Source organism: Fukomys damarensis, unplaced genomic scaffold (genome assembly GCF_012274545.1).
Source record: "Fukomys damarensis isolate Sample0158 unplaced genomic scaffold, DMR_v1.0_HiC HiC_scaffold_20, whole genome shotgun sequence".
In the NCBI taxonomy this organism is placed as follows: Eukaryota; Metazoa; Chordata; class Mammalia; order Rodentia; family Bathyergidae; genus Fukomys; species Fukomys damarensis.
In genome coordinates, this window is record NW_022900932.1 from 25,790,717 (window position 1) to 25,805,635 (window position 14,919).

Sequence of the window (14,919 nt, forward strand, 5' to 3'; positions counted from 1 at the left end):
ATTTATTTATTTATTTATTTATCTATTGGAGACAGGGTCTCAATATGTAGCTGAGACTGACCTGGAACTCACTATGTAGCCCAGACTGGTCTCGAACTCAGTGATCCTCCTGCCTCTGCCTCCCGAGTGCTGGGATTACAGGTGTGCGCCACCACGCCTGGCTTCTCTTAGTTATTAAAGTACATAGATTTAAAAGATGTTAAAAAGAGAAAATATTAAGCCACTGGTCAATGTTTAAATAAGGTTAATACACATTAAATCTTCAAATACTACTAAAAGACTAAACATTAAAAACATTTAAGAGAAAACATTCTATTCTCTTTTCAGAAAATTGTAATCTTAGACGATATTTTCTAAGAACTGCATACAGCATATCACAATAAAAATGGTCTCAAAATTTACGTGTTTCACAAATCAAACTTACACAGGAGAAAACATAGGAAATTGCTTTTAAATATATAATGACTTTTTCTGATAAAAGGTATTAAATGAAAATTTAGCCCATTCCAATTAAAACATAAAAATTACCTATAGAATAGTATTATATAACAACATAAAAGTTCAAGCATTTTCCCAAAGTACAAACTATATGTTATTTCAAGAAAGAAAGAAAACACATTTATCTAACCCATGCTTTACAGAAATTTACACACTTTATAACACTGCAGAAATCTTTGGTGATGACACATGGATAAAAGATCCCTGAAAACACTTTAATCAATCAGTGTAGTCAAGTATTTATAATTAGTAATGGTGGCAGTATCATTTTTTAGCCAAATACACATATATACAAAGAGGTGTGAGGAAGGGATCGTATATAGACCTAGGTGGGTTTGCATAATTAATTACTTAGCAATAGACCTATAGCCAGCTCTTTTTTATACCATAGAAAATATACAGTAATAGAGTATAATAATAGAGTAAAAATAAACCTTTGGAAAATAGTTAAGTACTATTAACTACTGGTTAAGTACTGGTGAACAAGTTGAATGAATGTACAGCTAAAAAAATACCAGCTACAATTTCTGGGTAAGTTCCAACAGCTACCATAATAGTGCTCTAAGTCAAACAGCCTGTGTGTCTAAGGCTCAGACCCCAACTGGCAGTGGAGAAAGCAAGGCACTCTGGTCTATGGTAAATGTACATCTTTTAAAATCAGTAGACTTAAATTCAGAGAAACAAAACAGACCTATTCCACCTTAAAAGAAACACAAATGTATAAGCTTTTTACACATAGAGAAGGCCATGCTAAAACACAGTAAATAAGGGGACAATACCAAAATTTAAGAAATGTAAAACAAGAGGCAGAATGTGAGAGAACACAATGGTATCAATTATGTATAAGGATTTCAACAGCAGAAACATCAGAAGGATGGAAGGGCAGGAGTATGTTAAAGAATCTGCACTGCTTCTTTGAAAGTGGTGATGTTGGTAACAAAGCATTTTGTTTCTTGAAGATAAATAATTCTTGGATAGTATGTGTGTGCACCTTGGGGATTAAACCCAGGGCCTTGCTCATGCTAAGCATATGCTCTACCACTGAGTTACATTCCTAGCCCCAAAGGAGTAACTAGAAGTGAAAAAGGCAAAATGGTGCCAACAGACAACATATCTGATACAAGGTGACTTACATGACCTGATCATGCAATCTGAGATAACACTGCCTCTGCATATCTGTAGGAAAATGAAACATGACGTAGCATTTATATCCAAGTCTAGCACCAGGCAATATAAATAAAATTTGCTTCCGAACACTTTGCATTCATAGGAATTTAGAACAAAACTAGAGAGCCCTTCTAGAAATGAAGAGGCTAAAAATTAGTTAAGTAGTAATCCCAGCACTTGGGAGGCTGAGGCAGGAGGATCACTATGAGTTTGAGGGCAGCCTGACCTGCATAGCAAGATCCTATCTCAGTAAACAAAACAAAAGAATGTGAGATGCCTAAAAAAATTAAGACTAGTATCAAGAGGCAAGGTATGAATTATACTAATGTGCTTCTGAGTAAACATTCTGTTCTCAGCCAATACTCTGAGGAATAAACATTACCAGTTGGCTTATTTTTCTTAAAAGATAGAAAATTCAAAGATCTCACCCATCTCTCTCATTATGCTCTCTTTTGGGCAAACAAGTAGACTGGTCAAAGTAAATTACCTGAACAAGCACAGTAAGTAGAAATTTGATTTCTGATCACAAAAAATCATCACCCAAAATATAATGATTTAGGGTTCATAATGTGTAATTATTGGTATAACCTAAAAAAAGCCTCATAGGTCAAGATCTCCAAATTTCTTGAATTAAAAATGATTATTTTTCTAATAGCTTCTGATTTGTAAGATTAATGATGTCTATATTTTGCATTGGCACTCATATCCAGGAAGTTATCTCAGCCAGAAACAGATTCAAATGATTTTAGTCAATGCCAGATTTATAAACCAGCAGCACATATCAATGCCAAACCTGTGAATGGATTGACTGTCAGATAATTGTATGAATAAAAAGAGACCTAACTGCTATACTGGACTCTGATTCTGTTCCACAAAAGCTATACCATTTTTACAATTGTAATTGGTGTTGATAAAATATGCTAAATTTAACTACACTATACAGCTAAATGTGGAAAACTGGTTAATGTTTAAAATAACTCATTTGTAAAGGTAATTTAAAAAGTTAAAATCGAACAATTACCTATGTTTTAATATGGAAATCCAATAAATTGAACAAATGAAACTCACAATAAAGGAGATGATGCTTTTCAAGGCATAAATTTGACATGTCAGAATATGAGAAACAACAATGCCAAGGGTCAATTAAAATTTAAAGGAAATGTACAGCTAGTAAACAATTTTCAAGTGTGCAAAACTAGTCAAGAAAGTGCTATATGGATACCTGCTTTTCAAATATTTGTTTCAAAACCTTTCAGTTAAAGGTGAAAAAAAGTAGAAGGTGGGGGCCAGGGATTTAGCTCAGTGGCACTGCACCTGCCTTGCAAGTGCAAGGTTCTGAGTTTGATCCCTGGTACTGAAAAGAAAAAAAAAAAAGTAGAAAGTATAAAAGTAAAAATGTAAAGAACATATAAAACATACTTTATCATCTTACTGTATGTCCTTCTGATGTCACTGGCTGATCAGAAGACAATTTAGTTACTGTTCTCCTACGACCAAATGCAATACAGCTATAGGTAAACTTGATGTAACACCACAGAGGCTAACAAATCCTGAACCACAGTGAGACTCTTCAAGTGTACTGTGGGTATGTGTAACGTGATTTCCTATAATTTTAGGTACATAAGTTAATGAGCCTTGAGTGATTACCTTTATTAGTCAATATTGAAAAGTAACTGTTAAAGAAATAAAAATATTTAAATTAATGAAACTAAATCTTATCATTGCCACTATGCAAGGAATTATTGTAATGTGTAAATCCTGAAGATAACATGTTAGAAAATGAAGTTGGCTTATTAGTATATTTGTCTTGGAATACTTGAACTTAGATGACTAAAAATACACCTGTGGTCTCTTCTTCACCTTATATTTTAGTGAACCATACCGCACCTGGAGAGAAAAATGTAATGTTATTAAGAATCAGACTGATTACTTTTTAAAATAAGATAGGATTTAATGATTCATAATTATAATTTTCTAATCTTTCCAATACAAAGAATTATCTTGTAAGCATATATAAAAAAGCACTGTGTGCATATTCATTGGTAGGGCTGGGGATTTAGCTCAGTGGCTCTGCACCTGCCTTGTAAGCACAAGGTCCCGAGTTTGATCCCTGGTACCCCCCAAAAATGTAGTTGGTAATATGTTGAATATATACAGCAGATTAACACTAACAAAATATTAACTATGATTATTTGTGGATAAACCTTTATTTAATTATTATGTAGGGTTATTTGAAAGCAAAACTATGTAACGCTTAGCTTTCCTTGTTTATGCATAGAGCTTGGGTATTCATGGTAACTGTGTGACTTGCTATGTGGGAATGCCATTTTCACTAAACAGTGCAAGACTAGGAATTTGACGTTATAAATTTCCAGAAAAAATTCTTTTCCAGGTATCTTAATATATCTAATCTGAATGAAGACTTTTAAATGTAAATACTCCTCTCCAATTCCAATCTGTCATTTATGGATCATTACCCTAAATGATAATGCACCAGGGAAATCCCTGAATACTAATCATTAGGAAAACACCTCTCTTCTTGACTAACCTCCTTGCGGCCTTTGACGGTTTTCACAGATTTCATGCTTTGTGATCGGCGAAGTCCTTTGTGTGTTAACATCTCATCATCTGAATTTGGCCCATCCACTTCTTCATCTGTTTTCTCATCTCCATCTTTCAGTGGAATTCCATAAGCTAAGCAAGTTGTCAAAAACAGCATGCTTTGGTAAAAGGACACCAGCCAGCACCAGCTCTTCACCCGCCTGTCTGCAGTCCTCTGCATGTTTTGCATTTGCCTGGTGACTGCTCTCTCCTCTGATAGGAATGTGCTGCCTGCCCAGTCATTAATCTCTGTTCCTTGTACTATTCTAGATAAAGATCATAATTCATTTTCTCCAGGAAGTTCTCCCTGGCTGTTCTTATTTTTACTATGCACTTTTTTTGGTACCGGGGATCGAATACTATGCATTTTTAAAAACAATTCTTAGGAGGTAATACATTGATCCTGTTAAAAAATCAGTGAACATAACTAGATAGATACACTGTAGTCTTTTCTCATCCTTCCTCCTCATGAATTCTAAACAACCCAAGCTTAGGGTGTTTCAGCCTGTCATCTGTGCTTTTGACTTTAATTAGGAAGGTCCCTGCAACCTATCTCATAAGACTGGGAGTGGCACAGTGAACCAAAGAAGCTGCAAAGGGGCTACAACTCTGGACAATGTAAGTTCACTGGGGGCAAGAAATGGGGATGTTACACTGACTCTGCTGCAGCAGCTGAGATAAAAACCAGCCAGGCAGGCAACCCTAACTGAAAACATCACAGGCTATGATGACAGATGTTAGTCAGGGAAGACAGGCAGCATCAGGAAGGTCAACAAGAAGAGATCATGTGCGTGTGCTAACAGGCTGTTATGGGTACCTATAAAAACTGGCTGATATGCAAACATCCAGGCAGTCAGTCCGGTAAAGAAGGAGAGGACTCTGAGGTTGGAATTCAGGGATAGGAACTCTCCCATCCCTGCAGCAGAGGTTCTCAAACTACTTGCTAGATTTACTACTAAGAGAATTTGTCCACCCATGCACAGATTGCTGGGCTCCACCCTGAGAGCTTGTGAGTCAGCAGGGCTGGGGTGGGCTGAAATGTGCATCTCTAAAAAATCCCCAGGTGATGTTTATGGTAATGGCTCCCACTTTAAAAGCCAGGGCCTAAAGCTCTTAGGAAGAATAAGATGGTGACAATTCTAAGGCTGCCAGAGTACTACTTGGGTAGGTTAGTTATAAAGACAGGGATGAGGTTACAAGGCCAGATGAACTTTCAAATAGTCCTTTAATAAAGGTAAGAGGCATACATATTTAAATCATGACATGAGCCTGAAAAAAAACTATCCCATGAGGAGGAGGAAAGGTTTCCAGGCTCAGGAGGAGGTAAGGGACAGAAGCCTCCTTGCATATAAAGAAAAATACACGGAATAAATGTTCATTAGTATGCTCTCCCAGCGCATGAAAATTCTGAGACTCACTAGGCAAACCACGAAGAGTTGTTAATAAGCTGCTTACTCTCATAATAATATAAACAATTTTAATTGTATCTTAGACAAGTATAGTTTTATGCTGCCAGAATTTTAGGCTAGAAATTAAAAAGGATTTTGAAGTACAATCAGTCATCCTTTAGGCCAAGATCTGTGTTTTACTGAATCAAAAGAGTGTGTTCTGGGAGGGCCAGGGCAACAGAGGAGCAAGTCTGCTTGGAAGAAACACAGAGGCCACGACAGGGCATGGGGTCAGTCCTCAGAGAATGACCCGGTGCAGTACTAAGTGGGAAAAAAATGTACATTAAGAAGCAAACAAAGGAAAAACATAAAAAATAAAACCAATGTATCTTGTGGGAATGGGCTTTTAGGTAATTCAAAAATCTTTTTCCTTTCCGAATTTGCCAAATATTTAAAAACTGTAATTCTATAATTGAGGATAATAAAAAATTGTTTTTAGGTTGCCATTTTCAGATTAGTTTTCTTTTTTGAAATTATCATTATTATTTTTTGGTACCGGGAATTGAACTGGGGCCCTTGCGCTTGCGAAGCAGGAGGTGGAACCACTGAGCCAAATCCCCAGCCCTTGAAGTTTTTCTTTCTTCTTTTATTTTTGTAGAGCTGGGGATTGAGTGCAAAGCCTTGCATATGCCAGATAGGTAACTATATCCCTAGCAAAGATTGTTCTTTTTACTGCTGCTGCTTTCGTAAAAATTCTTGATCCCAATGTGACAAAACACAGAATGAGGAATCAAGAGTCACAAATGAAGCAACTGTCAACTGTGATCAAAAAGTTCTCTAAGGCCCCAAGTGTAGGTAGCACAACACTACTGCTCAATAAATACAGTCCTTGCTATTTTAACTGCCTCTCATTTCACGTGGAAAGGAAATGGCTTTTTCTACCCTCTAGAAATTTATAGACCACCAGAGGAAAGACTAATGGGCAGTATATACTGCTATAAATAGGAGATAAGGAAGAAGAAGGTGCTAAGGGAGCATCTGGGTTACAGTATGCAACTGAACTCAACTTGGGGTGGGGATGGGGTAGAGAAAAAGCCATGTACGAGGGACTGTCCTTATGCCAAAACCTGAAAGGCTCAGGATTCCATATAGGGGGACACGATGCAGTGGGAGAGCAAAGCTGGAGAACTACTGAATTTAAACTTCTGGGATAAATGGTGGGGAGGGCATTGGAGTATTTTAAGCAAAAAGGTAACAAGATTAGATTGCAGTTCTGTAAAAGATTTCTTCCCAGTACTAAGTATTGCAGTAAGAGGGCCTTTGCACTGAGCTAAAATTTGCTGACCTCAAATTTGTAGGATCCTCCTGCCTTAGCCTTCTGAATTCTGGGATTATGGGAATGTGCCACCATGTTTGGCTTTACTTTTTGTTTTTTGAGACAGGATTTCCTTAATGGCTAAGTTGCCCAGGCTGGGCCCAAACTTGCAACCCTCCTGCCTCAGCCTCCCTTAGTGCTGGGATTACAGGAGAGTACTGTCATGCCCAGCTAAGAGCTTGCTTTCTTTCTCTCTTTCTTCTCTCTCTCTCTTTCCCTCTCTCTCTCCCCTGCCCTCTCCCTTTCTTCTCTCTTCTCTCTCTGTCTCCCTCTGCATCTCCCTCTCCCTCTTTTATTGTACCAGGGATCGAACTCAGGACCTTGTGCTTATGAGGTAGGCAGTGGCACCACTGAGTTAAATCCCCGGCCAGTTAAGAACTAAATGCTGCTAATATTTTAGCCATTTCATTCCACACTTTCCTGGTATGTATATAGACTTAAAAAATAATTTAACACTCAGGAGGCTGAGGGAGGAGGATCTGGGTGAGTTTGAGGCCAGCCTGAAATAAATGGTGAGATCTTGTCCCCAAAAACTAAAACAAGAAAAAAACTCTTTACACACATGGAATTGTTTCATTACCTACAGGAAAGGAACATAATGCAAGTACTATTCTATTGTTTTTCCCCTACACCTGGATATGTTTTTTAAAGTAGTAAGTATTGTATATACTGACATTTTTCATGCTAATAAACCATGTTTTTGCATAATTTCTTAGGCATTTGATTTGATCTAGTATTAGTAATTATAAATGAGATGAACTTCTCATTCAATGCTGGGGATTGAACTCATGCTAGGCAAGTGTTCTACTGCTGAGCTGCATGCCCAACCCAAGATGAACACTCTTGGATGGATGGATGTGTATATGTATGTGTGTGTGTGTGTGTGTGTGTGTGTGTGTATTTGTGTGTGTGTATATCTTTGAACACTTGCCTGATTATTTCCTTATGACGTACTAGAAGTTTCTTGCTGAGTTAAAGGAAATACATTTTGATTAATGCCAGATTATCATCAGAAAGGTTATTTTAAACTCATAAAATGTGCATGGATGTGTTTCTTAATGTTTGCTATCGTGGTTTTAAAACATGTGCATGAATTCTCTGACATTCTTTTTCTCGTCCCTTAAATCTCACAGGCCTTTGTACCTGCAATAACAAAGTACTGCCAAAAATGTGGCAGAAATGCTACCATAGGATTTTTGCTTATTTCTCATGGACACTGGCTCTGGGAGCCTTTAGCAGCCAGTGAAGTCCAACTTCCTTCTGAGACCATGCAGAGACCACACAGAGACCACACAGAGACACACGTCAGAGGCCCAGCCATTATGGCCATGGGCTGTTTGGCTCTTCCCAGACAGGTCATTTGTGAGGTCTCCTTTGAGATTATGGCTGCAGCCCCAGATGCAGCCTGACCGCAGCAGCAGAGCTGCCTTGCTGAATCCACTCACACCTCTCATGTGTGAGCAAGGTAAGCGACTGTCATGGTCTTACACCATGGTTTGGGCCGGTTTGTTATGCAGCAACAGATGCACGCATAAATGGAACAGTTACCAACACAGAACACTACGGATTAAAAACTTTTCTTTGAATTTCATAAAATTATTACTATTTAAATTTACTATTTCTTCACTATTTGAAGCTGAAGATCTTTTTCATATACTACTATTAGAATTGACAATAATTGTTTTGTAAGCATTTCCAGATTATTGAAAATCTGAACCACTGGCCTGTAAAATATATAACAGGAAGATTTATGATAGCTTGTAATTTGTCTTTTTTATACTGTGATTTTTAACCCCTGTAGGGCAGTTTAACTTTTCTTTTTTAATGTAGAAAAATTTTTCAAACTTTTGTTATGTTTTCTGACTTTGATGTCAGGTTTAAGAAAGTTTATCCTGAGAGAATAAAAATATACATAAGAATTCCTGCTGGATGGTTTCTTAAATTCAAATGTTAATGCTTTAAGAATTTATTTTGATTAAAGGTTTGAGGTAAAGGTATAAGCTTCATTTTCTACTCCAACTTTTTTTTTTCCCCGATTTTTTGAGACAGGGTCTCACTATATATAGTTGAGACTGATTTGGAATTCACTATGTAGCCCAGGCTGGTCTTGAACTCACAGCAATCCTTCTGCCTCAGCTTCCCTAGTGCTGGAATTATAGGCATGAGCCACTATGTCCGGCTTCTACTCCAACTTCTGATTCTAGCAATTATTCTAATGTTTATTTTTTATAAATCTTGTTATTTCAAATGTTTGCTTTGAAATTTAACAAAAGGACTAAATAGTACCTCAGTATCTTAAAATGTTATAATAAAAGATGAATATCATAAAATGTTATGGATTTTCATATTTATAATGCTGTTTTTATTTAGGTAATTGGAACATAACTCTTTTTTTTTTTTTTGGTACCAGGGAGCATGAACTCAGGTCCTTGAGCTTGTGAGGCAGGTGGTGGAACCACTGAGTTAAATAAATCCCCAGGCCTGGAACATAACTCTTAACCAATTCTAATTCTAAAATATAATTTAAAATTACTGATAAAGAATTTAAATATCTGTTCTAAATCTGCAAAAATATAATATATACAGAAAATCAAAATCAGTATAACTAACATCAAATGTCTAATTAAAAAAGTCTATGGCCATGGATTTAGGTCAGTGGTTCTGTGGCCTGCCTCACAAGCACAAGGAACCGAGTTCGACTGCCAGTACCAATAAACAAACCCCTCTAGGACTACTTTTATATTACTAACATATTAATGAAGGCAATGGCTCAAAGTTCAATGGTTTTTATTACTATTTCTTTTGTGGGGGGGGCACTCAGCTACCTGCCTAGTTCTTTAAAATTTTTAAATTTTTGAGACAGAGTCTTGCTAAGCTGCCCAGGTTGAGCTCAAACTTATGATCCTCTGCCTCAGTTTCCTAGAGTGCTGGGATCATAGGTGTGCACCATAAGCCGTTGTTCATTCTGAAACAAATTACTACTTAATCAATGGCCAGTGCTTGATTACTGTCTTTTAGATAATAGCTACCAACTTTGCAAAGTTATTCATTCTTAGAAAAGTTGAAAGAAAGTACACATTGTTTTTCCTTTGTATGGAAGGATTTTTTTTTTGTTTTACTTTAATTATAAAGAACAATTCTCAATCTCCTTCAAAAGAAAATCACTTTTTAAAAGATTAAATTTTTTACATATGGATTAACACATTAATTGGAAATTTCCTGAAGATCTTAGGTATCAGCCTTACCTTGAACTAAAACTTCTATTATACGTGATAAAATGATGAAGGAACTATGTCTTATTTATGTGTATGCTTTTAAGATCACAATAGTGCATTAAATATAGCAACAGTGACATGGTCATAATTTATACAGAACATGACTAGAAGTTAGTTTGTAAAGTAGAATGTGTAATTTCAACACATTTTCCACTCGTGGGAAATAGTCCCACTTTCAAACTGAATCATCTTTTGTCATTTGCTTAAACGTTTTTCTCTTGTGAGTCAATATCCTTACTTGTCCACAGTGCTTAGAGAAAGAGTGGTTAACTATAAAACTCCTTACTTTCTATATCATTTGAGTAGAAAGAGTATGGATCACAGGTCAGAACTGAGCCTGGTGGTCAGGAAGTAACCACACCTACAGCTTCTAACAATTCTTGGCAGCAGAAGAGGCTACTGCTACTACTATCTTAGCTAGATGACTTCCATGGTCAGCAAAAGGCAAATACTAACTTTGGAGAAAATAAGCTACAGTAAAATATAAAACTCAAAAATATAAGCTTAAAAGTAAATTTACCTATCAAACTTCAAAGCGTTAATGTGTGTAATTTTTGTACCCATCCTGACCCACAAGCCCAATTATGAAAGGACCATATATTAAAACAAATAAGCACACCTGCTGATTCACTGGGGGCTGGCTTGCTTTTCTTTTTTGCTTCTGGTAAAGGCTGATATGGTCTTTGTCCCACAGGCTCATCACCTTGGATAGCTGTTAAGTCGTGCATACTGAAACTTCTTAAACGTTCAGTTATTGCTCCTTGGCTCTATTTAATAGAGAAGTGGTAAATTCAAGAAAAATCAAACTTCAAAGTATTCAATATGCTTAATTTAACATTTAAAATATGAAAACTCTTTATTATGAAACCAGGCAATATTTTGTTACATTAGTAACATCCCTCAATATTTTATTACAAAACTTTCAGAAAAGTGAAAAGATTTGTACAGTGAGCATGATATTATTTACATTTTGCTATGTCTGCCTCATATCTACTATGTATCCATCCATCGATACATTTTAATTTTTTATTCATTTCAAGGTAAGTTGTAAACAGTACATTTCATCCCAAATATTTCAGCATTGTATTTAATTTTAAAATGTAAAAAAGTATGATGAAATCACCCTCAGAGAAAATTAGTTTCCATAATTTTAAGTCTTGATTCAGTATCCTGGACTAGTGATAACCACATGAGCACCTTGGAGCTTAGAGTTTATGATTTTAGGAAAACTGTTCAGAGTAAAGACACTCTTCTAAAGCTAAGCTAAGTCAAATGTGATAAAAGCTCTACCTAAAACATGATAGAAAAATTACAGCCAAAAAACTTTGGCTAAGTGATATTGCAATACTGTGAATGAATTCACTACTGGCTAAGACATGTTTACTACTATAAAATTTTAAGTTATTTTGCCTTAATAATGTAGTAGATACTAGGCACAGATAGATATTTAAATGTAAAGTAATTAAAATAAAAATTCATTTTCTTAATTGCACTAACCACATCCCAAATGCCCACAGCTACATGTCGCTAATGGATCCAGTGCTGAGCATTACTGATAGAGAACATTTATCTTACTGCAGAAAGTTCAGTGATTTTCATCATTGACCTTTGAAAGGGACATTTTCTGAATTTTCCAGATGTATCTACATTTCCCCCCAAACTAAAGCTTTATAAAAAGAGAAAAAGTAGTTTCTAAATTTACTCATTTTAAATTTGCATAGCATATAGATGATTCATTTATAGCCAGATTAAAAATATTCTTCTGAAGGCTTTTTATACTCATTATCTTTTGATACATGTCAATTTGTGATTGCCTCTAGTTATAATATTACTATAGAAACTCATCTATAATGGTTCAACTCTAAACTTCAAAGCCAAAGGTGTTACAAACAATTGGGGGTTCCTGCTAACTTGAACAGTATGTTACCCTGAAAAAAAAGGCCTTGATTCACAAGTCTTGACTTAATACTATGGTTTACTGATAGCATACTGTATTATGTCAAAACTAAATGCTATTTCCATACTGTACTTGTGCTGTGTACTTCTAGCAGCTTTTGGAACTGTAAAAAGGTATTATTAAAGGGTGGGCCTATTTCTCTCTAAAAATAAGTGGATTTCACAAATGTAAAAAAATTCTGATTTCTGGTACCAGAAAAAAAATTCTTGACACAGTTTACTTTGTTATATTTGCTTCCTCTTTATCGGCTACCATTTACTCAAGAAACAGATGGCTGCCAGGATACTTCAGGAGACACAGTAAGTAACCAGTGCTCATATGAAGCAGATGCCTTGTCTTCTCAGAACTGTCACTTCTTCACCTCATCTTTGTGTCCTTTCTCAGTCTCAGCCTCCCTCTCTTTTTCAGTCTCTCACTGGGGACTGAGCCACGGGTGTTATACATGTTGTGCAAGCACTCTACCATTGAGGTACACCCCGGACCTTCTCAGCAATTCTTGTTTCTTACCTGCTGCCACATACATGACAAATGTGTTTAGACTGTAAATGTCTCCAAAGGTTCGTGTGTTGTACGTAGGCTTGGTTCCCCAGCCCATGGGGCTATTAGGATATAGAACTTTAAGAGATGAGATCTAGTTCGAGGAAGTTAGAATGCATGGGGATGAGGTGCTTTTGAAGGGAAAACTGGGATCCTTATCCCTTCTCCCTGTCTTTGCTTCCTGGTCCTATGAGGTGAGCCGTTGGCTGTTCCCCTATATGCTGCCTTGCTACAGGCCCAGGCAATTATCTCAAGTATTTTGTAAAGATAATAAAAAAGCTGATTAACATACTATGATAACCTCTACCTGACTCAGGGGTAATTTCCAAGGCTAGCTGTCATTCTCAAACGCTCCTACTCAAAAGTACATTTTGGCCTGAACATTGTGGTACATGCCTGTAATCCCAGTACTCTTGGTGGCTGAGTGAGGAAGATTGAAAGTTTCAGCTCACTGGAGAAATTTAGTGATTTAGCAAGACTCTGTCGCAGAATAAAAAAGGACTAGGTATAACTCAGTGTAAAGGACCTGGATTCAATCCACATAGTACTATAAAAGAAAAGGAGGAGAGGAGATAAAGAGAGACAGGGAGGAAAGGTATGTGTATTGTACAAACCTTGGTACCTTTAATAATTATAATTAATAAACATCTTAGGATCTCTTTTACAAAGGAACTCATACACTATGGCTACTTCTATTGTTACACTGTATCTGCCTCTAGGGCAAGATCATAGGTATCACAGTATTTTATGAAGGGTTTTTCTTTTTCTTTTTCCAGTACTGGGGATAGAACCGAGGGCCTTTGCACTGAGCTACATCCCCAGTCCTTTTATAAAATTTTGAGACAGGGTCTCAAATTGCTTAGGCTGGGCTTGAACTTGTGTCCCTCTTGCCTCTGACTCCCAGAGTGCCAGGATTTCTGGAGTATGCCACAACACTGACATTTATACACAGGGGTTCAGCAGCAAAATACAGGTATGGGTCATGGGTATCCCTGAGGGTAGACTACATTATTCACTGAGGCTTTGCTTCAGGTATAGATTAAACGAGGGAAAGGTACAACTGTCAGGTATCTGTGAGATTTATTTATTGTGTGGATTCTAATTTAGTTCCTGAGTAATCATAACCCTGTTATTATCAATATTCAGTTATTATTAATACCCGCAAGGCTTCAAGGAAGGATAGTACTATAGCAAAAAGTAAGAAGGGGATGTGAACCTTCTTTGAGGATTCCCAACACTTCCACGGGTATTATCATTTTGGAAAATTGGATTAAAAAATATATAAATATGAATGGCCCAGAGGAGAATTAAAAAAAAGAGAAATAGTGTAGTATGGTGATCTTCAAAAATTTTATATTTATTGTTAAGTATCCAATACTGTATTTAGTTTATTTTTAATTTTTTTTTTTTTTTTTTTTTTTTTGGTACCAGGGATTGAACTCGGGTCCTTAAGCTTGCAAGGCAGGCCACTGAACCACTGAGCTAAATCCCTGGCTCATTTTTAAATTTTAAAATTCGTTTTCTGGTACTAGAATTGAACTCAGGACCTTGTGCTGGGTGCAGCGCCACTGAGCTACATCCCCAGCCCAAATGTTTTAGTTTAAAGGAGAGGTGTAACTACAAAATAATCACATTGAAAGACTAATCTGTCTTCTCCAGTTATCACACCTTTAGTCAAAAAGTTGATTAATAAAGGAGTTATATTTACTATATATTATGAAATGAAAATACGTTCCCTCTGCTCTAGAGTTCTAAATCATATGGATAAAATGGTTATAAGTATGCAGTATGGTTGTATATAAACAGGGGAAATATGCAAAAAATGAAAACAGTATAATATCTAGGCAGACAGGATAGGTAGTAGTCTTTTAAACAACATTTTTAATATTACAAATTTGTCAGATGGTTTAATAATGTTTTAATTGTAAAAACACTGCACACTATAGGAATTACTAATCCATTTATCACCTATGTTTCTGTACCTAATCCTTTATTCCTATCAAGGGAAAAGAAACTTTTATTTTGGTACTGGGATCAAACTTGGGTCCTTGTGCTTACAAGGCAGGCATTGGAACCTCTGAGCTAAATTCCTGGCCTGAAAAGAAACTTTTGAGGGCACCA

General features: G+C 36.4%; 1 protein-coding gene across 2 annotated transcripts in view; it reads right to left on the minus strand.

Annotated features, from left to right (window-relative positions):
- Positions 1 to 3,111: 3,111 nt before the first annotated feature.
- Reep3 (receptor accessory protein 3) overlaps positions 3,112 to 14,919 on the minus strand; it is a 92,114-nt gene continuing 80,306 nt past the window's right edge. For both annotated transcript variants that reach the window (XM_033766565.1, XM_033766566.1), the window contains 3 exons: positions 10,924 to 11,071; positions 4,214 to 4,359; positions 3,112 to 3,552 (listed from right to left, as the gene is read on the minus strand). In XM_033766565.1, the coding sequence (XP_033622456.1) occupies positions 3,496 to 3,552; positions 4,214 to 4,359; positions 10,924 to 11,071 (351 nt within the window). In that variant the 3' untranslated portion in view covers positions 3,112 to 3,495. The remainder of the gene's footprint in view (positions 3,553 to 4,213; positions 4,360 to 10,923; positions 11,072 to 14,919) is intronic.